Here is a 27,866-nt window from a genome sequence, read left to right on the forward strand (position 1 = left end):
ACTTCTAAATCAGATACTGATATAACCCGATAAACCCCGGGCCCATGTGGATTAAATACGTAGACACACAATTCCAGTTAAGGCCGGTGGCTAGCATTTCATAAGAATGGCTAGACCTTAGAACCAATTGTATAGATAATACGTTGGACTCCACATGTTGATCCGGTTGATACTTAACGATCTATCTATTTATATGCATTTATATAGGTTAATTCATTTGTATCCACGTGACTGTTTGTATGTATAGATGTAGTAGTTCCGTTACGAAAGTCGCTCTACTTTTGTTGTGTCAATAAAGATTTCCGATATGATAGTTATGTTCAACGATTCACAACTCAATTCTCCCTATGATGATATCCAGTCACTTGATTATTCAGCTAATTCCACGTATATCCACCCTCCCCACGTCCCGTTGAAACCTTTATAGTGGAACTTATTAATATAATTTCCCCCAAGGAAAATTTAAAACTTTAAAGTCACGTCGGTTGCATGCCTTTCCTTCATACCGGAACAAAAAGTGGTTTCTGTATAATAAATAACTCTGTATAACAAAATAAATCTGGAACGAGAAAATATCGCTCCATAAACTCGAAAATATAGACCCTGTGAAAACTTTGACATTTAGGTTGCCAACAACAGCCAAACGGGCAACAACAACCTGTTACTCATGCAGTTTCACATCATATCGCTAGATGGGGCTAGTGCACGGGATAACCTTTCACCTTGCGACCAAAGGTTAGCACAACTTGTTCAGCTGGAGCAAAGTCCGTCGTCCTAGCGGTAAAAAGGTCACCATGAGTTTTACTAAAAGTCGATTCTTAGCTGTAGGCCATCAGTGTTTGAAGATGGCAAGCAGGGCAGCAAGCGGAGGAAAGCTGGCGGGGAAGGTAGCTGTGGTGACCGCGTCAACTGATGGGTAAGAATCATGACAACCTTCAAGCCTGACATTATACACACACATGTTGTGAATTCAAAGGAGGGTGCCGCAAACTATTTAGCTACATTTCTGTGATTAGGTGATGTGCTAGCTAAGACCAGGGTCACACTGTACGTACTACAATCCACGATTTCTTTTCAAGTCGCCCTCATAAGTTTAATAGTAACTTTAATTTCAGCTGCTCACGCGACTCAGATTTCGGATTCTTTGCCACTATTGCCCCGCCCCCTTAATCTTCCATAAAAGCTGTTGTCAACAGGCAATGGGAAAAAAAGAGTTTAATTGACACGGTCAATGCACATTCTCAAGTGAAAATTAAGATGTACAAAAAGGGCAGAGGTACCAAAAGGGCTGCTAGCTTTATGTCACCATCCGAAATGAAGACTGCAATTCCTTTACTGTTGTGTGGTATTTTTCAAAAAGGGAATTTACTATTACTATTAGATAAGACTGAACCAACACCCATCTATAAATTCCCAGGATTGGACTGGCGATAGCGCGGCGTCTTGGCCAGGACGGAGCCAAGGTGATCATCAGTAGCAGGAAGGAGAAGAACGTCCAGCGCGCCGTTCAGGAGCTACAGGGGGAGAACCTGGATGTGACCGGCATGGTGTGTCATGTGGGGAAGGCAGAGGACAGGAAAAACCTCATCCAGCATGTAAGATCATACAATGTTATACTGGTGATGAGTAGTCTGTGTAACACAAACTCTGCTGTCTGGGGCTTAAGAAAAAAAAGACTAATGGCCCCTCCCCCCCATGGCCCCTTCCCGCAACGCCGGATGTTGGGCGGGCCACTCAAGTGTGATTCAATCAGGTTAAGTGATCAATAAGTAATTGGGTTCGATGTACACCTACAAAAGGGGGTCTGCATTTATATTGGAGGTGGGGGGCATGGTCTCTGTCAACTCTCTAGGAGTACACTACATTCAGAGAGGCAGTCCATGGGTAGCAGTTATATATACTCAGCAGGTTGACTTTGTACTACTCTAGATATTTAAAATGCACTGATTGGGCCCTATATCAAAATATGGTGGTTTATCTGGCTATGCATGAATTAGGTGGAATGAAAACAACTGCTCACATGCTACTAGGATATGTAGAAGGGCATACACTGACAGGCTCTCATGTGACCAGGCCACAAAATTCATAGTATATATTTATATCCCTATAACCTTCAGTTTAAGGATAAAATTGAAATTGCAGAGCTACTTGATATTCAAAAGCATGCTTTCTTTGGGTGCTAGTTAGTCATGAATTAAGGGTTAATGACCCGCCCCGAGGTGTATATGGTGTCATAACGCCTGGTCATGTGCTATAACCACCGAATAAAACCACCTCGTTCGCTTCGCTCACTTTGTGGTTTTATTCGGTGGTTATAGCACATGACCAGGCGTTATGACACCATATACACCGAGGAACAGGCGGGTCATTAACGTTATTATCATATAGCCTATCCAAAATGACCCATATAAGATAGACAAAGTCCTGCATAACACATAGATTCTTTATTTGATACTATACATGTAAATCAATCCATGTAACGCAGCATGGCAACAAAGTATTTGGCATTATTTGCTCTGAATTTGATAGTGACAGTCCAATTCTTGTCTTAAGTTACTAAAAGTTGAAGGTAACAGGACCATGACAAGCCCTAATGTGTGAAACATTTTTGTTACACTAAAGTATGAATAAAAACCAATTAAACCATTTTGACCATTATTTTCTTTGTTCGCCATCTTTGAAACCGGTTCGATAACAATATGGATGGAGTGCCGCAGGAAGAAAGTGATGAAGTACACCAGTCGTTAGAGAGATAATGGCTCATCAACACCCAAGGTTTTCGTTTTCGAACATTTTACTGATGTCACATGCTAGGATGGGCGGATACGCCTTGGCAGTTTCCAGTCCATATCTTTTCAGCTGCTTTAGAACAACAATATACAAGTTATTGGCATCTTGGAACTCCTTGTATTTCGAAATGTTATACTTGCAGTGGTAGGGGATCCCTTGAGGTGACGATGAATAGTCACTCTAAGACATGCGTAGGTAACTAAGTTGACTTATAATATGGAGTGCCATCATCTTTCTGTACCTCTCCATAGAACTGCCTCAGTAGTGGTGCCAACTCTTGAGGTGGTAGTTCCTAAAATGCTCTGTTAAGGTCTCTTGCCTGCAGCCATGCTGAAATCACAATTGAAACAAGTCTACATTTTATTTTCCACTTCATTCGCAACATTCGGCTAGTTTTACCTAGTTTTCCAGCTTGCTATCCAGCTTCTGCAACACTTATCAGCATTTTGGTCAGATGTTGCTTGAAAATATCTTTGTTGGGTATTTCCTTAATACTTGAAATACCTGAGTTTTGCTAATTGAAAAATTCTATGCCATTCCTCTAGGTGGGAACTTCAGTGTGAGATACCAGTACATTTCTATTCATAGAAATACATAGTAGCTAGCTGTGTTAAACATTCAACAAAATAGAAAAGAATACCCACCTTTACGCCCCACTTAGTAGTTAGTTGACCTTTCTGTCGCTTTTTCTACCCTCCATTCCTCCAACTGTTTTGCGTCTAAATCAGCAAAGCGCTAGCGACTTCTGTGTGCCTGCATAATTTTGCCCGCTGCTCGGCCTGGCCACATTCGTCAGCTTCTCCGCCTCTCAACCGCTGCAGCATGTTCCTCCCCAGCTCCCACGTCTTCCCCAGCTTCCCGTGACCCGAAAACTGACTCTAAGTCGGCGTCTGACAGGTCTTTTCGATGAAAAACTGCGGCACTCCATCCATATAACGTCGAACAGGTTTCAAACAAAATGGCGGATAGCGCCAAGCTTATCGTTTGAAATGGGACAGTTCCACTTACGGTGGGGGTGTGAAAAATATTGTTTTTAGTTCTCCCGTTTAAATTTCACTCAAATTGAAAATTGTTCATTTTTTTCATGAATTTAAGAAGATTTTGAGAATTTTGAGAAAATGTATTTTTTCCAAACAAGGGTAAGAAAAAGATTCATAAAAAAGACACCCCCCTCTACAAAATGGAATAAGTGGTGTGTTATGGCCCCATAACACATGGGCAATGGAGGCTTCTGATTGGTCGACGCCATCTAGCTATGTGATAATCTCTTTTAATTGCTTGTATTTGTATTTGAGTAGCTGCAGATCTAGACTTTGAGTATTGTTTCTTTCCTTCTGCAGGCCGTAGACAAATACGGAGGCCTGGACATCCTGGTCTCTAACGCTGCGGCCAACCCTGCATTCGGACCCATGATGGACGTAAGACATGCAAAACACCGCAGAACCTAACATCTTCATTTACATCATCATTTATTAATGTTGCAAGGACTAATTGAACAACTATTGTATAAAGGGGTATAAACGCTATCCGGCAGATATAATTTCTCCAGCAAAGGAACCTGTTAAAAATCACAAATCAGCGCTCCCCCTGAAAACAAACTCTGGCACCAGCCAAGAAGCCTGCAAAGAAGGCTTAGCCTGAGCATTTTGTATTTTTGTGGATGATTGGGAGTTGTGAGTAGTAGCTGACTCTAAAATGATTGGATTTCCATCTTGCATGGTGCCATCAGAATCTTCCATTACGACATTTGCATGGAGATGACACCTAAAGGACAACTCAATATGTACTAGTACTGATAGTACTGACTTCTGTTGTTGTCCTTGTTTCAGACAACAGAGGCTGCCTGGGACAAGGTAAGTGTTTGTTCCCATCTACTTCCAGGTTCTTATATGCAGAAAGGATCACGGTGGTTTTAATTGTTCATGTTTTTTGCGGCGACAATTTAACCCTCAACATTTTTGTCCAATATTATAGCAGTATGTGACTATAGCGCTACCGCAAACTTAAAATCACCGCAAAAACTCCATTTTTCCCTACGCGCATAATTAAAGCTATGCGGACTTAAATGCTTTTACTATCATTATTATATTACATGTATGTATAACACTTCATCAAATAATGGTGTTCTAACGTGTATATGGTACAATCATCAGTCAGGCACTTCAAGCTAAGCAAATCCATAATCTAGAAAGATTGTTTATGAAATGATCTTTTTGATGGAGGATGAATTGTTTCTCAATATGTTTACCACCAGATCTTTGACACAAATGTGAAAGCTGCATTTTTCCTGGCCAAAGATGCGGTTCCTCACATGGAGAAGAGAGGGTGAGTACTGTAGCTTCCCTTCTAGCTGTTTCTTTACTTGATTTGATTAGGCCCCACCAATCAAATTTCCTGGTTGATGAAATTTTTGAAAAAATGTTAGATTGGAAAATCAACATGAAAACAGAATCTCAGAGGAAAGTTTGTACTTCGGTGCACACAGTTTCAGGGAGTGAACATGGTCAAGTGTAAGTTTTCACCCCAGCTTTCTGTTTAAATGATGTCCTCGTGCTAAAATTAAAAAAAAAATCCGTTCACCAAGAAATTAAATTGGTGTGGCCTTAGGTCAATTAGACAACAAAAATAACATCTGTAATTTTTTCCATCCCATCATTGTTCAAGTATCAAAATCATACTAATTAGTAGATCATCATTGTTGTCAAAAGTGAAGCAAAACAATAAGCTACATATTATGTAAATTGTATAATGTGAATGTAGATAGTGAATAGCATCTTACCTTTTAGATTTTAATCTGAAAAGTTGCCATAAAGTGAATATAATTATTTCACATATACAGGGGAGGATCAATAATTTTTGTTGGCTCCACGGCTGGTTATAAACCAAATGAGGTGGGTGTGTCCTCCCAGCAGTTTGAAAATTACTACAATCACTAGCCTGGTAAACAGCAAGCCCTGAGTCTTGTACAATTGTACATACTGCCTCCCAAGGCACAGCATTTGGTCCTGCTAGGAATTCAAACCCAGAAACTTTTGACTCTTAACTCAACAACCTGTCCAAAAGACCACCTTGCCACCACCTTACAAGCAGACTGATGAAACCTAGGCAAGTAATCAGGCTCCTGTAGCTGCCAGAAACTTGCACGTAGTTCTTGAAAAAAAAAATCTGGTAAGCCTGCAGTGTAGCATTCTGCTGGTCAGACCACCTGGCAGCATGTCTATGAATCAATTGTCCTTGGCTCGCTTATTACCAGGCTGCACCAATCATAACTGCATGCTGATAATCAAATCATGTTGACCAGTCCTGTAATCTATTTGCAGGGCAGGGTCAGTAGTATTTGTATCATCCATTGGAGGATATGTACCTTTTGAGGTAAGGACAATAGCATGGTTTATAGGAAAATTCAGACTGTTTTTCATTGATTTCTTGTTTGTTTAATTGCTGATTTTGCTTTGATTTTCTTCATACATGTAAACAACATATGTTTTCTTTAATGTCTTATCTTACCCAACTGTAAACAGTGACTAGATTAAACAGCTACTGACACATAGAGGCCATTTTTTCAGAATATATGCATCAAAGGTAGTTTTATTCTGTTGACATACTTATTTATGAAAAAAATACATGGTTCTTACTGAGTAAATAAAACCAAAGTAAATTTAGAAAAATGAATAATATACATATGAAGCTAAACAAGTTAGTTCTGTGCCACAGAACATTGTGTCGTTTCATGTAATATGAAGTCCCGTTACACCATGATTTCAATTTAGATATGTAGGCACTGACTTAAAGAGGGACACAACCTTCTTCCTGCTGCCTCACCCAGTAACCAATAGAGACTTAGTAGTAGCCAAACAGCTACTTCAGTGTTCTTAAGGTTATGATCTATTATAGCTTGCATGTCCTCACCTTTAAATATGATTTTTCTGCCTGTGGTCACACTATTGTATAATGTGCTGTTTTCACTGTTGACAGCTGCTCGGCCCATACTCTGTCAGTAAGACTGCTCTACTGGGTCTGGTGAAGGCCATGGCCCCGCAGTGCGGACGTCTCAACATCAGGGTCAATGGCATCGCACCCGGCATCATCAAGACGAGGTTCAGCGAAGCGGTAAGTCGTCTTAACCTTCTCCCTGCTGCCTAACTCTGTAACCAATACGGAATTGGGTGCCAAATAGGTACTTCAGAGTGCTAAAAGTTAAGGTTGTTCTGTCCCTTCCTTAAAGTGTTTATGACACCAAAATACAACATTGTCTTGTTTTCTCTATCAAGGATGGGCTGATCATGTTGCATTTTGGTATCATAAACACTCTATAAAGTTGAATTCAAGGCAGCAAGTTTAAGTCACTTATTTTTGAGTCATGAACCTACATAGCCTAGTGCAAAAAGTTTTACTACATGTACATGTATGTTTTGTTGTCGAGCTACTTAATGCTTTGTCGTTAGCTCATTTATTTTTCTTGAATACTTTCTCCACTTAAGTGTGTTGCAGTAATAATATTCATTACTAAGCCTTTAAAATGCATACAAACTCTTAAAGAGGTACAGATTTTTCAGAAATGGCAAAGTTTTGATTAAATCCCTTTTGTCAAATTTCAGATTTGGAAGAATGAAGGCCCACTGAAGGAACAACTGCTACAGATTCCCCTCAGCAGGTAACCAAAGAGTTGTTGCTGTCTTAAGATATCTAAGCAAGAAAAAAAAATGTTAAGATATCTATCACAAAGCAACCTCTAAGAAAAATGTTGTGTTTCCGGTTTATGAGTCCAAGAAAAAGGCTGGGGTTGGCAGGTTTTTGCTAGGGTTGGCCATGTAACCGGAAACACATTTTTCTTTCTTTGGCCATATTACATTTTGCAGCTTTTTGTTCTTGTCAACATTTTATGTCAATTTTGATGTTCTGATTCCCCATTCACATTAAATCTATTAAACCTAGAGTCTCTGTAAAAAATTCAACATTGACCTTTGTCTTCTCAACCACATACCATATATTATCACAATCCATCCATCAGAAGTTATGCTAACTTCAAAAATCCGGAAACACAAACACACTCACACACACACACCCAAGACAGCATCTCCTTTTTTCATGAAATGGGGCCTTACAAAAAGTTCTGCTATAGAAATATGAAATAATATCATAAACTGGTAAGATATTCATACTAGTAATGATTTGATTATTTTGTTTCTTCCTGACAAGGCTGGGAGAACCAGAGGACTGTGCCGGTCCTGTGTCCTTCCTGTGTTCAGACGACGCTGCGTACATCACGGGAGAAACCATCATCATGTCAGGGGGGATGGTATCCAGGCTGTGAAGATGTTTTATTTATGATATGGCGATGTTGATTTGATTATATGCGCATCAATTTTCATCCGTTTCCCAAACCCCCCCCCCCAAAAAAAAAAAAACGTTTTAGGACCATACTGTTAATCATACAGAACAGCTTGCCGTGAATAATAATTTGCAAAAACATTTTCCTGGAAACAGTTAGTAATGTTGTGGTATGCCAAAGCAAATTCCAAAGTCAAATAAGAAGATGTGAAATAAAGAAAAAGAAGAATCTATCATTGGGTATACATGTACTGTACTCTTTGTGTTCATTCATTTGTCCAACCTTCCTGACCGCTTGGATTTCATAATGAAGGCAACCTTTTTTTTTGCCAAATTTTCTTTTTTATTCACACGCTAGCATCAGTTTTATGGTTCCAGAGGATGTAATCCATGTATTATCAAATCAACATGGCCTAAGGATGGAAACGATCTAATGGTATACATTAAAAAGTAATAAAGTACATTGACTTTTTGTACATCTTCTTGTGCATCATGAAAGTCTGGCATAGCTGGCAACATTGCCACGAGTTTGGTTGATTTATTTGATTACATTGTTATTTCTTGTGAAAAACTATCATTGAAATTATGATGCCAATGGACTGATCCTGATGCCCATCACAATTACAATTTCAACCAATGATAGCATGGCGATTATCATTCTGATCAATGAGAGTGGCTGCCTGTACATATATTTGCATTTTCATGAGTTCATTTTGTATTTCAACATTTTGACAAGGGGGACGGGCTATGGAATCAGACTATAAGTACATGTACAGGTGGTAAACATGGAGGTAAAATGATTTCCTTTTGTAATGTCTGAAGCAATGAAAATAAAATGACTTGGTTGTTTATGGAAGATGGTGCCATGTAGTCAGCATTTATTTATTTATTTCAGCTTTATTACATCATAGTGTAAACGGACAGTGGGAAACAGGATTTCCTTTGTGATCCCAGTCCGGGCAGAAACAACAGAATTTCAACAAACCAAAACGTTAAACAATAACAATCGTAATAATAATGATAATAACAATAATAATGATAATATTGACAGCAACAATGATAACCAACATCACCGACAGAAGATAAATAAAGCAAATTTTGTGGAGACCACATAGTAGCAACAATGATAACAATAATAACAAATATCGACAACAATAATGCATAGGACAACTGGTTTCTTCGATGATGTTACGTTTAGGTAAGCAGCACTAGTTGCAGGGGGTACGGACAGTTTTGCAGCATCATGGGGGTACGAGCATTTGTGCCTGGGATGGTGGTGGGTGCAGATACTTTGGCATGGGGGTTACGCAGTTTTGCACTGGGGTACAAACACTTTTACGACTTGGCCATGGACGTCGACACTTTTGCAGTGGGGGATATGGACACTTTTGCACGGGGATAGTACAGAATACTACAGACACTTGCTTTAGTTTGTATTAATGAATTAAAAGACAGCTACTAATGGAGCGAATGGATATATAGTACATTTTCAGCATGATGATATAGTCTTTTTCCGTTGTGTTGATGTTATTATCATGTGGTCGACATGACACCAATTTGACTGAGTTTCTATTGTACCTACCGGTGTACTCTTTGGCTTTGTTCAGGGAGGATTTGTTTTCGGAGCGTCCCTTATCTTCTTGCGCGTCTGTAGTTATTTGAATAAACCGTCACGGTAGAGTGGTCAAATGTTAGCACAAGCTAAGCCCAGTCCTAGTGGGACCAAAGTCCGTCGTCCTAGCGGTTAGAAGAAGACAATGTGTAGGCCAGCAGTGTTTAAAGATGGCAAGCCGGGCACCAAGCGGAGGAAAGCTGGCGGGGAAGGTAGCTGTGGTGACCGCGTCAACTGATGGGTGAGGTCACTTAGTCACTAGTAACTAGAGTTCCACGAACACAGTATCTTTGGCGCGTATCTTTGCCAAATAATCAAGGCTTATTATGGAGAGTGATTAATATTTACATGCTTTAATACCCCCCCCCCCCCCCGAGTGCAAATTGGATCATACACCATGCCGTTTGGAAGCTATGAGGGGGGGGGGGGGCATCCTTGATAGGGTTAAAAAAAATCATTCGGCATTGTCAGGCATTGTCAGGCACATTGTAAACAAGAGCTTTTAAAAAAAGCTGGCGTTTCGGCTACGTTTATAAGTGTGAATTGTCTTTTCCCTTTACTTGAAGTAAAATCTGCCAGAGGAAGTCACTCAAGGGCTGTTCAGTCTATAAGAAAAATTGTCATTTTGGGAAATGAGTACTGTTTTAATAGAGAAAGGCAGATTGGGGAAAGCAATTTTGAAGTTACGTCACTTAACTTAAGTGCTTTTGAAAAAGCTGGTCTTGGCCTACAACTTGTACTTATTTGTAAAATGTATAATAGGCTCATTATAAAAGCTATCAATGTAATTATGTACATGGCACGCAATAAAACATAAAATTTGAAAAAGCACCATTGAATCATCAGCACTATGGTAATTAAGTGAAATAGAAGTTCATAACAGCTAAGGTTCTATCTAAAATGACTACCAAATGTCAAACAAATCAACAGCTACCTCATCCGTATTATTCTGGTTTCCGCATTTACAACATTTCTTCCTTATTTTCCTGGGTAATTTTGCTAAAATTCATGAAAATTCCCATAGTTTTGTGCCGAGGGGCGCCACTTTCCACGTCCGTGTTGTCTGAATGAAGTCGATACTGAACAATGGAGCATTTGCTACTGTAACAAAGAATCGCTGTTTTGCAAACAACATCAAGAGCCTCTGTTTACATCGGGGATAGAAGTTTAGTGGCGAGTGTTTTGCAAGAATCATCTTACCGCGCATAGGAGCCGCTGCACGGTATTTTCCATTACAATGAACAGAAAAATTCGAATGCCGGGTTTGGAATCTATGAAGTCCTGTTCATAAGACAAAGGCCTTGTATACAGTGTTTCCGCCAGAGGGGCGTCTTCCCGTCAAATGACGGCCTTATGTCGCTTTGGACGGCCTGAACTCAGACATAGGCCGTCCTCTTTAAAAAAAAGACAAACTAAATGCCGAGAAATCGGGGAAAAAAATACGAGAGGTCGGCATAATTTCTTTGTTTTTCTTTGTTACTGCGGGCGTGGGGACGCTCTATATCGTTGGACATTCACACTCTTTTGTTTGTTGCTATTGTTAAGCTTGCGAAGAATCGATGTCGGTGCCTTTGGCATACGGTGATCTCATTAAAAACCCGTTTTTCAAGACTCAATCGAAGAAAGTCATCGAAGCAAACAAGAAAAACGTAAACAAAACAAGAATTTCGCCCGTGCATTTCAGCCTCTACGTCGTAATTTGCCGCGATTCGCCGTCATTTCTGACCGTATTCGACACAATATATATTCCTTTGAGTGTTTTTCCGTGAAAATTCTCCATATGTACCGTAGATAAATCATAATTTTCGCTATGAGTTCACATAAGTCGAGCCGCAACCTGCCCCGTCCCGGGCCGTCCGCCATGTTTTTAAGCTCATTGATATGCAAGGTTTTAAGCGCTGATTGGTCCGCGTCATAAAATCCTGTGCTCTGATTGGTTGACGGCAAGATGTCACGTGACCACAGGGCGGGAAAACCCCTTTACACTTCAGACGCTTCTGGTCACTAGTATACTTTATATAGATCGCATTTTGTGACGATTGAAGCAGTATTAAAGCGACCTTCGTAACAAATTGATTTTGAAAAATTAACAAAGTCTTTTCTGATCACAACATTCAGTTACTTTTCCTGGTCAATTAATTTTCGCGGTACGGTCAATTAATTTTCGCGGTACGGCCCTCCCCAAGTGGACGGCCTCTCAGTCGCGGTCTGGCGGAAACACTGCTTGTATCTATTAAATGAATATTTAAAAATAACAAATATAAAATATTTCTTTATTTATTAATGAAAAAAAATGATATTCATAAATATGATATTGATAGATTAATATAATATCAATATATATTTTTGATATTCAATATCTAAAAAGAAAAAAAAATCCATGCACGGAGACGAACCCGGATCTTCTGGGTCCGAAGAGCTTCGCGTTGCCAGATCGGCCAAGCTGCGGTACGTAACTACTCACACTGGACGTAATGCTATAGTATCATTTATGCCGATTTTTGGTCGTTTTCTTGACGAAATCATTTTTTTTCTTCTGCAATCTTGTGGAATAGATGTAATATGGTCATTTTTCAGGATATCAAAGTCCGAAACCACAATGCAATGATATTTCCGAACAGTTGTAGCAGTTACATGCGGTCGCCGTCCTGTGTCACATGCAAATCTGCGCCGTCCTGTGTCACATGCAAATCTGCGACACAGTGTTGAACCAAGCTTCCCTGGTCCCTGGTCCTTGCTTGAAGCCTCCTTGCTTGAAGGTAAAAGCCAGGACAATGCGTTCCGGCGCGCATGCGCCGAAACGCAAAAAACACAGGCTGAGGGTCACCTGGGGAATTTGGTAGAATACTGAAAGCTTTTGGATGCGCACGGGACTAGTGGGTACTTTATCGTATACTGTAAAAGATATTCATTTCTACTTCCTAAAATTACAATCCATTGGAAAATTACTCCCCCCTCTGGGGTTTAGGACTCCTTTAATGACGATAAAATGAGGACGAAAAGACACCATTCAAGATGAAAAAAAAAATCATTTCATTTGCATCATGATTAAATTAGATTGGTTTGGTGGGACAGTATCCCATGATTTTCAATGACGGACTGAAGAGGGCGTTAGCTGTTTGGTACCCTGACCAGGGTGGCTGTTTAGTGTCCCCATTTCACAATTAGCATTCCCTGAAATCTTCACATAACCCCTAGTAGTAAAGTTTATCTAAAAAATGGTCAATTCCGTGCACGTAAGTCAACAATCCTCGATCTCTTGGTAGCGAGAGTGGTTGAGTAGTTAGTAAACTTGCTTCTGGACCAGAGGCTTAGCTGTTGTCTCTACACTTGAAGTTAAATGTATTGTAATAACTGGAAAGGTTTGTAGGTTTGTAGTCCTCAGGACAGGACATGCACTGATTGCTGCAGTGGTATACTTCACAAGAAGACTAGGGGAATTCAGGATCAGATAAAGCTGAACAAACACCCTCGTACACTTTTCAGGATTGGACTGGCGATAGCGCGGCGTCTTGGCCAGGACGGAGCCAAGGTGATCATCAGCAGTCGTCAGGAGAAGAACGTCCAGCGCGCCGTGCAGGAGCTACAGGGGGAGAACCTGGACGTCACAGGCATGATGTGCCATGTGGGAAAGGCAGAGGACAGGAAAAACCTCATCCAGCATGTAAGGGTGTCGTACTAGTGATGGGGGGGAGGGCTGTCAGGATGCTAGTAGATTCTTGAAGGCAGCGGCTACATAATTATATTTTATGTCATATTTGAACCTGGATAACGTTCGATACGGGTGTTACGGGCCGGGTGATAACTTGGGTTATCACGCAGGCTTCTACTTTTATCACATGGGCTTCCATAGAATATTTCGAGCGCATTTCGCGTGTCCCGAGTGCGCCGCTGTCGAAAATTCGAATACTGGATTCGGACATCGGAATTGTGGCTGTGACACTTTTTGGTTCGAGGACATCAACTTTCCTCAACTTCTGGAGCATTTTGCATTGAACTGTGTGTTATCTCGGTATGACATAAATAAGATACAACACGGTGTATCCCGCATCATCCTCGGTCCCCGCCCTCCCGCGGCTCCGGCCGTCGCGCGATCCGACCCGCGATACGGAATACACAGAGTTGCATTCTATGATGCAAATTAGCTTCGCATGCACCGCTGTCGAATAATCGAATACCAGATTGGGGAGTTGGAATTGATGTTGCTACAATTTTTCGTTTTAGGGCAAAAAGTTTTCTCCACTTGTGGCCCATTTCGCATCAAAATGTGTGGCGAGAGTATGTATGACAGAAATGACATACAACACGATGTATTCCGCATCACCGTTGGTCCCAGCCATCTGGCGGGTTGGGCCGGGACCTCGGGCGATACGGAATACACAGTGTTGTATTCTACGTATACTCGTCAAGCTGGCTATAGCTAGAGAGGACATGCAGGCCCCCATGTAACCAGGACACATAATACATATGAATATTGTCCCTGTAACTTGCAGTTTAACTTTATGGGTAGAAACTGAAGTAACTTACAATTCATACTCTCTTCAGTTCACCACACTTCATCAAAACTGGCAACAAATACTCTGTAAATAATGACTGAAATATTTGATATATGTATAACCTAGTACGTAATGTAAACCTTAGTTTTGGCTCTGCGTTGTCAACGATTTTATATATAATTTAGTCTCGTGCATTTTTAACCATAGGCACTTTAGTTTTGTGATATTTTTCTGTTAATTCTGTTGCTTCTATATTTTCAGCTTGGCGTTTTATGTATCTGTTTGGCGTGCTTTGTGAACGTTTGTAATGAACTCTGTGAACGTTTGTATTGAATACTGTTACCAGGGCTAACCCTTTGTAATAGCCTTTGGCTAGTTGGGTAGCCCTGGCTGTACTTGTTACAGTCGAATAGATAAAATCAAATCAAATCAAATTAAAACTGTGAAAAGTTACTAGGTAGAACATGAAACTTTTTTATTGCGTGTATTTGTGAATAGCTGCAGACTTAGAGTGTGTTTTTTTTCTACAGGCCGTAGACAACTACGGAGGCCTGGATATCCTGGTTTCTAACGCTGCGGCCAACCCTGGATTTGGACAACCCATGATCGACGTAAGACGTGCATTACACATTAGAACCTAACATCATTGAAATATTTATGAAGTAATTGAACAACTATAAAGGCTATAAGCAACATTTCAGGAAACAAAGGGAATTTGTATTTTCAATCTGCGAAAACTGCAAGTTGCAATAGTAGTTGACTATTTATTTCGATCCTGCCGTTCTACTGCCTGAATCTTCCAATTTCACATTTACCTAGAGATTACTCCTAAATGACAAGTGTGTTTGTACTGACTTTTGTTGTTGTCCTTGTTTCAGACAACAGACTCTGCTTGGGACAAGGTACATGTTTGTTACTATCTAAGTTCAGTTTCTGATATACATGTATAACGATTCATCAAATAAAAATGTGTTGACATGTAACGTTGGGTAACATAAATTCGCGGGGTACTTGAATTCGCGATTTTTCGAAAACGGGGTATTTAGGGATATGTGCTAGATGCAACATCAGTAATACCGCTAGAAATGCAAACTTGACAGACTAACGTATTCAGAACACTGTCTGAAAAGCTTCGATAAGCATGCATTAGAAGGCGACGAGGTCAAAAACTCTCCATTCCTTATTGGAACAGTCTTGATCTTGATCTGTCTGAGGGCTTCGTGGGAGAATCACACTACATCGTTGTCGGCTGGTTTATAAGACAAATGTCACATCCGCTTCCTGCTAAACACAATCATTTACAAGTAAATGCCACTTTGTTGCTGCAACTTACGGCACTTTAGGAATTTTACCGCCGCCATTTTCATTACCCAGAATTCTGTTGCCAAGATACCAAGATACCAAGAGTTATCTCGGACCCTACCATCTTCCTGGCCCTCGTTACCTTTATTCATCTGTGTGTGTGTGTTTGTTTGTTTAATTCTATCAATCAACCTTTAGTTCAGTATCTAAAACTTCTAATAATCATATTGGTTCACAGACGCGAACTAGTATAATTTTGACCAGCTAATGCCCCTGCTAAACTACGATTCATTTCCCCTTCAAGGCCGCAAAAATGAAGCGATACAAAGCATGTGACAACGACGCAACCAATAATCCATACATGGGTGTACAAAGATATAGCTTATCCAGAATAATACAAGGCATTAGAATTTATCGTTCACAAGTAGTTTTTACGTTATTAGAGCGAAGTTTCATGTTTTGTTACTAGATTTCCATCGTCGAGTCCGATGTTTGTAGGATAGCGGTGTGCCCCATTAATATTGCACCCCTTTAAATATCTAGTGTTGTCAACCGCTGGTGTTCACCTTTGACACGAAATGTCAGCTGCCAGTGACGTGGGAGGGGACAGAACATCTTACGATGGTTGTACTATAAACGGATGATTACTAGTGTTGCAATAAATCCTGCATCCCGTCAAACGTCCCGATGAATAATGCTCAAGTTGCCATGACGATGGGCCGACTTTGAGTGACGTTCTACCGACTCAACACACGGGTTGTTCCCGAAGGCCTGATGTGTGCGGTACGGCCGTTTTTTCGTGTATTTTTTTTTACTTGGACACGTCTATATCCATAGCACTCTCCTCAAGCCAAGGATGGAACGAATAGCTGCTGTATAAAATGTAATTAGCGGTAAGATATTCAAGACGAATCTTCTCTCCCGAAATAATGTTCACACCTGTCGGACAACACCGTCATTGTGCGTGCGGCGGGCGGTAGTTTCAAGTTGAAATATTATGGTGTCAGCACGACTAGAGACAAAATCTACCATATACATATAATATAATAATTTTATTTGCAAGTTCTTGCCCGAAGGCTAATTGCAACATGAAACAATACATAGCAAGGGTATACTGTACAGATAGTGAGAGTTAACAATGTTGACTAGTAGAACACATGGCTATTCTATATATGATTAGTGCAAAGATAGTACATGATACTGACAGAATAATAGAAAAAAAGGATGGTTTATTGTTCTGCTAGATTGATTTCAGTCAACCATTATCGAAAAAATGGCGAATTTATGTTACCCAACGTTATATTGTACAGCTGCACTTCAAGCTTATACTTCAAGGTCGGCAAACCGATCATATCCAAGAGGTTAACGTTGTTCATGAAATTATTCGTTTCTGCAGAAGGAAAGAATGATATCTTTTACGTTTCGCCTGCTATCAGGTCTTTGACATCAATGTGAAAGCTGCGTTTCTCCTGGCTAAAGACGCAGTGCCTCACATGGAAAAGAGAGGGTGGGTACTGTTGCTTTTCCTTGTGTTAAGTTGCAATATGTGCCAGTGTAGCAAATATTTTGAGACTAAGTGGGGATTAACGATAATGTAATTGAAACTTATTCCGATCAATCTGGTATTTAGCTAAGTTTATAGACATGGCGTCCGAAATGGGGGTGTGGGGGGGGGGGGGTTAGGGCTGACTTTCCATCAAATTTTATGCTGTCCCGGTGTCTGGTATCAGGAAAAACGGTAGTCACAATGAGTGTGAGTGGGAAACCCATGTACATGTGTGATTACCAGGGAAACATGTACAGAGTGTCCCTTGCAAAAAGAGGGTATCTAATTTATTTGCTTTCCTAGTGTAGGCCTGACACCCTGCTAGCTAATAGACGTACAGTAGTACAACGCACATGGAGCTGCAACTCTATATATCTTGAAGCTAGAAATTCTTGAGGTTAATGAAAACTGTCATCATTTCCATGAAAAATTGAGATTTTTTCATGGAGATATTGTTTTGAGTGTGTTTGCGTGTGTGTATGTTTGTGCGTCAGAATAAGTGAAGAACGTCTGGATGGATTGTAATGATATTTGGTATGTGGGTAGGCGTTGGGAGAAGAAATGTCGATTTTGGGCCCCCTGGTATGTGATACTGGAACTGTATTTCATTTTTGTCAACATTTTCCAAGGAGAATAACTGAAGAAAGGAACGACAGATTTCTGTGTTATCTAATATGCAGGTAGCTTAGACAGAGATGTACACAATGAAGTGCAAATTATGCAAATCGGAAATGAATTTGCATAAGTAATGAGGATTATCTATATTTCCATTCTAGGAATGTTGTGACAGGTGTCCCCTGTTGGTTTCGAAACTGGGTCAAATATTCCCTAGGGACCCGACAGCTGGTCAAACTACAGAGGGATATACAACCAATGCAAACCTGTATACTTGTTTCTATTATGGCAGCTTAAGTATTGCTTGATATGATGTAATGGTGATAATGCAAATCAGAATCTACTTTGCATAATTAATGGGGGCATTTTATAAACCCACTCCGTTCAATGGTAGGACAGTTCAAAAATACAACATATGTAACTGAGTAATAAAGGGACATAAAGAAAGGGACATATTAATGAGAAAATACTGTAATTCCATATTGGTAGATAACTGGAATTTCATACTTGTGGCATTGGGAAGTTATGTGACAGTGAACATAGTTGAAAATAAATTATGCAAATGTGGGCCTAATTTGCATGATGTGTACTAGTATTACATGGAGATTTGAGGTCTCCGAACTCTTGTCGGCTATCATGTGACATCTTTGTGCTAGTGATAAAAAGCTCCAGAAAAATAAAAGAGTATTGTTTCCCATACAGGGGAGGCGTGATCATTTTTGTTGGCTCCGTTGCTGGTTATGGTAATGGTAAGGTGAGTGTGTCCTCACAGTTTTAAAATTAATATAATCACTAGCCTGGTAAACAGTAAGATCAGTCTTGTACATCTACATATCAGTCTTGCACATGTGCATATACTAAAGTATTGAACAAGAATGTCTGCGGTGGCTTTAAGGTCGCTGTGCAACGGTCGCCGCGAAAACCGCGAACATAAAACATCCGCGAACATTTCTGCATTTACAGTATACTGTTCTGTTGACAGCTGTTCGGAACGTACTCCGTCAGTAAGACTGCTCTGCTGGGTCTGACGAAGGCCATGGCTAACCAGTGTGGACGTCTCAACATCAGGGTCAACGGCATAGCACCGGGCCTCATCAAGACTGAGTTCAGCAAAAAGGTCAGTGGTCTTAAGGTTGTTCTTTTGTTGTTTCCTTGAGGTGTTTTTGTAAAAAAAAAGTGATTCCAAATTTCCTGCTTTGATTTCAAGTAAAAAGTGTTTATGACACCAAAATACAACATATCCTTATCAGGCCACGTCGATTTAATGATGGGGTCGTGTGACGCATCGGCAGAGCGTTCGGCTCAGAACCAAGAGGTTCCGGGTTCGAATCCTGTCCTGTAACCGATCTTGTGCCCTCGGGAAAGGCACATTCCTAACTCCACTCAGGTGTAAATGAGTGCCTGACTTCGGTCGGGGAAGGTCGTATTGAGGTCACCTGGTGGCGCCGAATGGCAGTCGCCCAGACCCTTGCGACAGTTCTACGTCACAAGTGTGTTTTTAAAAACGGACGAAAATAGATGCGCGCGCAGATGTCATCTATATGACTAAATTAACATGGCTTTATCTCTATCAAGGATGGGATGATAATGTTGTATTTTGGTGTCATAAACACTTTAAAGTTGAATTTCTTGTGTCTTGAAGCCACACTAGCTAATACAAAAAAGTGAACAACGCGCACGTATGCAGCTATGTATTCTGTTAAAGTGTGGTTCAAGCGCCACTTACTGACCAGTCTAACTGGAACCACCCTGTACCAACTCTGTCGCCATGCTACTGTGCTTTGTCATTAGCCCATTCTTTTTTCTTGAGTCCTTTCACCGCATAAAAGTCGGTGATGCAGTCATAGCAACAGTTCATAGCCTTTTTCATGCGTACGTATACAGCAGACTCTACCTCCCTAGTCCCTTGACCTCCGGGTCGTTGGGGGGACGAGGTAGCAGTGAAGATGGAGATCTGTCTCCAGACTCTTAAGAAGATCAATTCCTACTATAAGTACTAGTAATATAGAAATTAAGAGTTATTTCGAAATGGCAAAGTAAAGTTTTGATTTCACCCTTTTTCAAATTTCAGATGTGGAAAAATGAAGCTTTACTGAAGGAACTTCAACGGAAGTTTCAGCTCCCTCTCAAAAGGTAACCAAAGAGTTGTTATTGTCATAACTTATGAGATCTAGATATCTATCACGAAGCACCCTCCTTAACATGCCAAAAAAAGGTGCCTGCCTGCCGTTTTCTTGCCCTGCTGATCGAGTTATGGCGAGGTCACCACCCAACAGCTTTCAGCGAATCAGAAGGTTTCATGGAGCTCATCTCCAGGAAAAACCTCAAAGGTCTCTGGGAAGCTATCAGCCAATCAGGACACGTCTACATCATCTACATAAAGGTGGCTTTGCCGAAGAAGGCTAGCTCGTTAATCATTTATGAGCAACTAACGACTGTTTGTGCCAAAAAAGGCCAGCTCATTAATTTTTATGAGTGAGTGTCTGCGACCTCACCATAGCTCAATTTGGCCGGGGTGATCAGCAGGGCTAGAAAACGGTAATCTCCAAGCTGGAGCTTATCTGCCTGCGGACTGGACCTTCTCTGGCTAGCATATACGATTTTCGCTCCCCGTGTAGATCTGCTTGGAGATTAAGAAAACGGTAGATATAACTGTTTTTAGGCATGCTAGGGAGGGTGTCACAAAGTAGCCTCTTACCGGATTACATTTTGCAACTTTTTGTTCTTCTCAACATTGTAGGTCAATTTTGATGTTTTGATTTCACATTCACTTTATATTTATCAAACCACTCAAAGCAAATTTTGATAACTTTTTAGTTTAAAAAACTGACAAGGTATTTCTGAGATTATAGCAAGGTGGGGAAGCACTTTATCGCGAAATTAGACCACAGCAAACTTTAAGACGATTTTGGTCTCTGTATGGTCACTAAGTAATCACCATCTAGTAAAAAGGGGGCCTTAGGGAGAGTCTTTTTTAGAAATTATATAATGCACTGATAAGGTATATAACGTTTTACTATTGATAATGATATTATATTTTAATTTCTTCGTGAAAAGGCTGGGAGAACCAGAGGAATGTGCCGGCCCCGTTGCCTTCCTGTGTTCGGACGACGCTGCATACATCACGGGAGAAACCATCGTCATGTCGGGAGGGGCGGTATCCAGGCTGTGAAGATGTTTTATTCGTGATAAGAATGGAAACAATCTAATGGTATACATTAAAAAGTAATAAAGTACATTGACGTTTTGTACAACTTCTTCTTGGTGCATCATAAAAGTCTGGCATAGCTGTCAACATTGCAATGGGTTTGATTGATTTATTTATTTGATTACAGTTTTACTGCTAACAAGCTATCTTAGACAGGATTATGCAAATAGACTGATCCTGACGTCCATTGAAAATAGCAGTTCAACCAATGATAGCATGGAAATTAGCTAGCATTCCGACCAATGAGAAAGTGACTGCCTATCGTTCAGGTATTTTTATTTTATGACTTTATTTTGCATCTCAACATTTTGACGGAGGTGGTCAGGTTGGCCAAGGATGTGGTTTGACAGCCCTATTCAGATTGCCCTGATGGCCCAGCAATACATATTTGTTATGAAAATCATAAATACACACAATGTAGTTATAAAAAGACCAATGCCAATGGCCAACCTTCGACCTTTTTTACTGTTTAGTCGGTCAACACCGGCTCACAATGCGGTTCCCATTCATCTATTGCGACTGTAAAATGCCTGACATTTAAAATCAATACACCCATACGTAATCACAGACGCAAACGAGGGCCGGGCTTGACTGCTCGCTACGCGCGCGCAAAATAGACAAGTTCCGGTACAGTGACGGTACTGTACACACAGGTAAAGACATCGATACAACAGTTTGCATGGCAAATACGTCACGGGTCGCCCGAGCAGCTGGCTACATCTACAGGTCTAACGTTACATTGACGTGTAGTAGGACTGTTTTCATAGCCGGCCATTTGTGCTATTTGAGAACACCAAACTGGGTCGCCGAACTGGGTGTCCGACATTACAGAATATACCTGTAGGGCTCTGAGGTATTGTCACTTGCAGGACCGGTTTTTCCGATGTTTACGTGTCATTTGTATACAGGATAACTGGGCAGCTTACGGAGTCGTTCGACAGGTGGCCGTCTGTTGACACACGCCGAAGCAGACAGAAGTCAGACTAGTGTGAAAGTCGTTTTAGTTTCAGTGTGACTGAACTACGTGTCCACTACTTAACCCTGTGACGTACAACTGCGAATGGCGACGGAGAAAAAGCCGAAGAAAGCGGCCCTTCCCTCGGGATACCGCGTGGTCGTGCTCGGGGACGGCGCCGTGGGCAAATCGTCGCTCATCCGACGCTTCGTCATGGGGTCGTTCGAGGAGAACCTGCGGCCGACGCTGGACGACATTTACCTGCACCCGCTGTACATGGACGGGTGCCGCAGTCGGATGGAGATCGTTGACACGGGAGGAACGCACACTTTCCCGTCGCTCAGACGTCTGGAGATCTCCCGAGCACACGCACTGGTCCTCGTCTACTCCGCTAGCAGCCTCAAGTCTTTCATACGTGTCACAGGTAAATATATGTCTTGTACTGGGTAATACTTTGATAGCCTGTGTCTAGTAGAGGCATACGTCCATGTCACGAAATTATGGCAGTAGACAGCGTCGGTTTTGACTTCTTAAACAATTCTTATTTTTCAAAAGGCGAGAAAAATAGCTAGCCTCCGTTGCAGGCTCTGAACCGGCCTTTTTGGGGCCTTAAAATAATATACTCTTTGCAGCCAGCCCGTAACCATCAGCCACCCCCGTAACCATTTTGCCGGTAAAATGGTTACGGGGGTGGCTGATGGTTACGGGCTGGCTGCAAAAGGTATATCATTTACCCCCAAAAAAGGCCGGTTCAGAGCCTGCAACGGAGGCTAAAAAATAGCCTGGATTGCAGACTCTCAGGGTGTATATTGGGGGCGGGGGGAGTGGTGGTGCATGGGAAGGTGGGGGGGGGGGGGGTTGTGGTAAAAGTTCCACTGGGGGCCACGGAGCCGAAGAGTTGGCCTGTGTAGTGTAAGTCTTAGCCCCAAAAACAGTGTGGTGTCCAGACTAGGTTTCATGAACAGCCCGACAACTGCCACTCCCACATACCTCACTACGGTGTGTCAGTTGTGGATCACGCCTGGGCACACCGTAATTGTTTTGTTAGGTAATGTTTTCAAAACAATTGTTTGAAGAAGGTATTTCTTACGCATAACTTTGTTTGGCGTTTTACTAGAAATTCTCGGAAGATTGTATTCGCAGTGGCCGTTTGTGTGGTGGTTGTCTTGGCCCGAATAATGATACATCTCGCTTTAATCACACTTAAATCTAAAATCTGGCTTAAGTCGCACTTAAGTCTCGTTCACATCAGGTAGACTTAGTATTTTAATGAATAAACGTAACAGGCACAGTACGACTGCTGGCGGTACGGCCACGGCGGGGAAAATATTGGTTTCAAAGAGTGGCACTGAAGCCGTCACTGAGAGTTCTGGGAGAGTTACGTTATAAGAACGCAGAGTCTGATTACACTGTTGACGTAGATACAAATGCTGCAACTTTGACATAACATACAATTACGCCGATGGCCAGTAACCAATCTGTCAATCGCCTTTATACCACATACTAGTAGTCCCTGGGAAAACAAGGGCTAACCCCTAATGCCAGAAAATCCTCTCCACGCTTCATGTAACTTTACCTCTAAGATACGTTTCGTGGACTAAGCTATAGCTACTGTAGTTGAAAACGTAAACACCGAGAAAGGAGAATAAACGGTACAATATATCTGCTTTAGCGGATAAATCAAAGGTGTACATTAGAAAATGTTTCACAGGTTATTTACACTTGAAAGACTTGTTCAAACGTGGGGGCGATTTATGAATCAAACCCGTGGTTTTAATATTCGAATTCCAAATATCATTTCAAGATGTACTGTACAGTAAAAACAATCCTAAAATCCACCCGTATTAGCTTAAGGTTTAGTCGCCCCCAACTGTTTGCTGGCGGTCTCACCGTTACAAGATACAAAATGTTGGGACATAAAACTCTCGTGTTGAGCAAATATCGCTTAATTCACAAGGTCCGTAAATACTGAGATTGTGCATGTGCATATGTATGTAATAGCTGTCTGCTTAGAGCAGTTTATGTACTTAAAAGCTGTTGCCAAGGACGTATGTAAGACTAAGAGGTTATAAAATGAAGCACAGAGTGGAAACTTAAACCAAACTGTCAATTGAGACACTTAAACTATTTTGAACTGTACGTTTCCAGGGCAAAACACTTGATGGGTTTGCGACTGCTATTTGAACTGAAGTTTATTGTATTTGCCTCCACTGTCTGATATTTTATCTTATGGCAAACAGAAACCACCTGCTACACGCGTACGCGTATCTACAGACAAATCAGGCTTGTTTGGGGGTTAAACGTACTGAACCTGACCCCTGAAAGGGATTGCGTGAATGTAAAACTGTATTTGTCTCCTTCTACGGAGGTTTTCGGTTTGTCTAGATGTTTCTTGTTTGAATACACTGTCATAAGACTGGTAGGAAGTGAGTGGGTCAGACTTGCGGAGGTGACAGGAAATAGAGTTCAGAGGTGTTAGAACTGGTCGTTCATCAGACTTGACAGATATTCCAGGTCATGGGGTCAATGGAAGAGTTTACTCATTTACGGACTGGGAGGCAGTGTTTTGGTTCTGCCTGTTTGTGTTGTCGCAGTTACATAAAATTGCTATATGCAAGACACGTCCACGGTAGAGTGACAAGTGGTTCATTCGATATTTAAAATGTTACTAGTAATCAAACCTTAATCTGCATAATTGATGAACAACAATTAAACGAGGCATACGAGGAAGTCCAAATATTTCAAGGAGGCGTGAGATCTTCATCTTTGTTTGTTTGTTTGAAGATTTGTTTATTCATGAGAAGCTCAAATCGGCATGCATGTTACACGTCAACATAAATGTTAATGTTGTTGTATTTTTCTTCTCTGTAGATATCATGGACTCCATCTCAGCTGTGGGAGGCGGGGTACACAACACGCCCATCATCATCGTCGGCAACAAGTTCGACACGGAGTCGGAGAAATCGCGCCAAGTTCCCGTGGACCAAGGCTTCCAGCTCGCGCGCCTCTGGAACTGCAGATTCATGGAGGGCTCCGTCAAAAGCTGCAGCAACATCGACGTCGTCTTCGAGAAGTTGATCGAGCAGGAGAAACGGTGGCTGGTGACGCTCTCCCAGACGTCCAAGATTGACGCCTTCAGGTCCAAGGTACGGAAAGCGTTCGAGGAGAACACACGGATTCTGCGGAGCCAGAAGCGTGGAGACCCGTGGAGAAAGGTTCCGCCCGTGGTCGTTGGGACATGATTTCTTTGACACTGCTAATCTGTTAAAAGTTTAAAAGACTACTACTTAATTTTACCTTCTCAATGTTCTTAGTGACCAATGTGTATTGTGCATATCAACTCAAGTGTATATTTCTGAACAGTGTCATGATTTATCATATCTAGAACCTTCTAGTGGTTTATCTAAATGTGTAGGCGCATAGGGTATCAGGACGTATCGGCACCAGGGCAGTTCGGCCCCTGGCCGATCAGAAGGATTTAGCCCTAGGGCAGGACCGACACGGATTATGCTTAAAGTTAGGGTTAGAATTAGGATTAGGCTTGAGTCAAGTGTCCTCTCAATACGTCTAGAAACAGTCCTTAACATGGTGTCGAACCGTCCTGTCGGCTATGGGTACTCTCCAAGCAGAGCTAGGGTTTCGGCTGGTTTTTAACGTGTTTTTAGGCGTTTTTGTCATGCCTTCTACTTTGTCATCGTTTTTGTTGTGTCGCAAACTTGGGTTTGCGACACAACAAAAACGATAACAAAGTAGAAGGCATGACAAAAACGCCTAAAAACACGTTAAAAACCAGCCGAAACCCTAGCTCTGCTTGGAGAGTAGGCTATGGGCCGGATTGTCCAAGTGCCGAAACGTCCGATATTGATACCTAAATGTTAAGGTTATTTCACTGCTCCTTCATATACTTCACATACATTTTCTGTCAAACTTGCCGTAGTTTGAATGAATAAAGTAAACCATAGCTGCTAAGGGAAAACGTAATATATTGTATCTTTTCAGTATGATTATATACTCGTTTTCCGTTGTGTTGATTTTCTTCTCATGTGGCCGACATGAAGTCAATTGAAGACTTAGACTAGTAATTATAATACTGGGAGGTATTGTTTTTGGTGTGTCTGTTTATCTGTGTATCCGCAGTTACATGTTTTCCGTGATGTGCTAGTCATGCACGCCCACCGTAGTCTCCAAGCAGACCCAACGGGTTGCAAAGACCGTATCCAACTGAAAGAATGAGTTTTTATGGCAACCCATTTGGGTTTCCATAGCTGATTTTCTTTCTGCCAGTTGGATACGGTCTTCGCAACCTATACTATAGATCTGCTTGGAGATTAGTCCACCGTAGAGTGACAGAAAGGGATCATTGGACAGGTATTGTTAATCAATACCTTATTTGCATAAGCGATGAACTTCAGTTCAACAAAACAATCACGAGCAAAACTCTAAAGATCACGGAGGCGTGAGGTCTCCGAACTCGTGTTGTTGTGTATTGAAAGCCGGAACTGCATGATCAGCCAGGAGCAACATTTACAACAAAGGCGTTGTGTATACACAATAACGACCACCAAGGCTGCTCGAAAGATAGATGTATTAGATAATTTATCATGTGTGTAGAAGGTTGGGTATCTTTCCCTACATATGTTGATGTCACACGCTGATGTCTAAACCGTGGACGTCACAGCAATCTTTTTAAGAATGAATAAAGATTTTCCCATGATGGAAGATAAATGGCGGGTGTCTTATGTTCGTTTGTCAGTTTTGTTCATAATTTAACAAATCTCCAAGTGGGGGGTGGAAATATCGTGAGGTCATTCAAGAATCATTCAAGTTGCACTTGCAGAGATGTCTAATGTCGTTGTCAGGGCTAGTCTATATTAAGTTTGGTTCTATATCATAATGCTCCAGGACATAAGCAAATCAAATTCACAACCCCTCCCCGCGAAATCAGCATCTGTATTACCTCCTTGGTATTACGTAATGGCCCATGAATTGAAATACGTAGAAATGTGTCTCATACAAAAGATATGTTTTATGACGAACAATACGAAAAAAAAAGAGAATTTAGCTACTTTGCTCACCAACGAGGAGGGTCCCAGAGATTCCAGTGGCCAAAGCGTTGCTAGCTTGCTACAACTTCACAACAAATTCAAATTTTCCCTCCTTCAGTAATGCAAAACACATGCCCAGGCTTGCCCGGGACCTTTAACCCTGTCAAAATGTCCTATTCTATTTTACATAGCTCTAGGGAAAGTATCTTCATTAATTTATTTTTATTATTCAAACCGCTAGGAATATGAACCTCTATGATAAAATGTTGATTTATTATTATGATATGTACTGTAACATATCGGTATTTAGATACACTTGTCTGACGTTTTGTGCTATTATTGTCTAGAAATTTAACTTAATACCCCCATAAAGTAAAAGAATCTCCCAAATTTCCCATGAGCCATAGCGTGGCAATAACAAGCTGTTGGCGGGAAATGTGATGGCGGAGGTGTGACATTTGGGGAAAGTGACGCTCGGTAAGTCCCCGAAATTCCTCACATTTGTACACAAATAACGTACACACACGCACCAGCAAGTTATTTAGACATAAAGTATCGTTCTGGGATAGTTTTGGACGTATTTATGACCGGAAAAGCTTTGGCACGAGCGCGATCTTGGCGCGGAAACGTCCCCGACGAATTTTCCACTCCCCCGTCTCAGACTTCCCCCTCCTCTGAGAAGTAAAATCGCGGGAATGTACTCCCTGTATGTACAGATCATTGTCGTAAAAAATGCCGAAATTATAGTTGTAAGCAAAATTTGATAGTGACCTTACGTTGCAACTTTCTAGCGTTCAGAACGGGATCGAGAAAGGACAACATTCCCTCTCGCCAGAAAATGTCTACTCTGGCTTAAAAAAAAATAGCAAAATTTAGCATAGGGTTTCGTTTGGTAGTCCCATTAGGAAGGCCTGGTGGAGACTAAAAAGCTAGCAATAGCCTAGCATATGTCTGTAGACTAGGGTA

At 41.3% G+C, this 27,866-nt stretch overlaps 3 protein-coding genes and 2 long non-coding RNA genes across 6 annotated transcripts; 3 read left to right on the top strand and 2 right to left on the bottom strand.

Moving 5' to 3' along the window:
• Nucleotides 1–720: 720 nt before the first annotated feature.
• On the top strand, nt 721–8,597 carry LOC136437790 (dehydrogenase/reductase SDR family member 4-like). Of its 2 annotated transcripts, none has more exons than XM_066432267.1 (9): nt 721–916; nt 1,418–1,595; nt 4,131–4,208; nt 4,620–4,643; nt 5,045–5,115; nt 5,630–5,681; nt 6,766–6,900; nt 7,389–7,444; nt 7,990–8,597. In XM_066432267.1, the coding sequence occupies exons 1-9, from the start codon at nt 795–797 to the stop codon at nt 8,102–8,104; spliced, it is 831 nt and encodes a 276-aa protein (XP_066288364.1). In that variant the 5' UTR covers nt 721–794; the 3' UTR covers nt 8,105–8,597. The 2 variants fall into 2 exon arrangements, with proteins under 2 accessions (XP_066288364.1, XP_066288363.1); XM_066432266.1 differs by lacking the exon at nt 5,630–5,681 and adding an exon at nt 6,111–6,162 and having other exon boundaries at nt 722–916.
• On the bottom strand, nt 2,430–4,044 carry LOC136437793 (uncharacterized). Its single transcript, XR_010756324.1, has 2 exons — nt 3,435–4,044; nt 2,430–3,120 (listed from the first exon to the last, which is right to left on the bottom strand). It is a non-coding gene; the product is annotated as an uncharacterized lncRNA (long non-coding RNA).
• Nucleotides 6,764–27,107, bottom strand: LOC136437794 (uncharacterized). Its single transcript, XR_010756325.1, has 2 exons — nt 26,931–27,107; nt 6,764–6,935 (listed from the first exon to the last, which is right to left on the bottom strand). It is a non-coding gene; the product is annotated as an uncharacterized lncRNA (long non-coding RNA).
• LOC136437791 (dehydrogenase/reductase SDR family member 4-like) lies at nt 9,565–20,928 on the top strand. The gene is made up of 9 exons (XM_066432268.1): nt 9,565–9,974; nt 13,220–13,397; nt 14,760–14,840; nt 15,108–15,131; nt 16,968–17,038; nt 18,395–18,446; nt 18,675–18,809; nt 19,764–19,825; nt 20,750–20,928. The coding sequence occupies exons 1-9, from the start codon at nt 9,904–9,906 to the stop codon at nt 20,862–20,864; spliced, it is 789 nt and encodes a 262-aa protein (XP_066288365.1). The 5' UTR covers nt 9,565–9,903; the 3' UTR covers nt 20,865–20,928.
• LOC136437792 (GTP-binding protein Di-Ras2-like) lies at nt 21,505–26,580 on the top strand. The gene is made up of 3 exons (XM_066432270.1): nt 21,505–22,279; nt 24,727–25,462; nt 25,678–26,580. The coding sequence occupies exons 1-2, from the start codon at nt 21,961–21,963 to the stop codon at nt 25,095–25,097; spliced, it is 690 nt and encodes a 229-aa protein (XP_066288367.1). The 5' UTR covers nt 21,505–21,960; the 3' UTR covers nt 25,098–25,462; nt 25,678–26,580.
• Nucleotides 27,108–27,866: the final 759 nt, after the last annotated feature.

This window comes from Branchiostoma lanceolatum, chromosome 7 (assembly GCF_035083965.1).
Source record: "Branchiostoma lanceolatum isolate klBraLanc5 chromosome 7, klBraLanc5.hap2, whole genome shotgun sequence".
Lineage (NCBI taxonomy): Eukaryota > Metazoa > Chordata > Leptocardii > Amphioxiformes > Branchiostomatidae > Branchiostoma > Branchiostoma lanceolatum.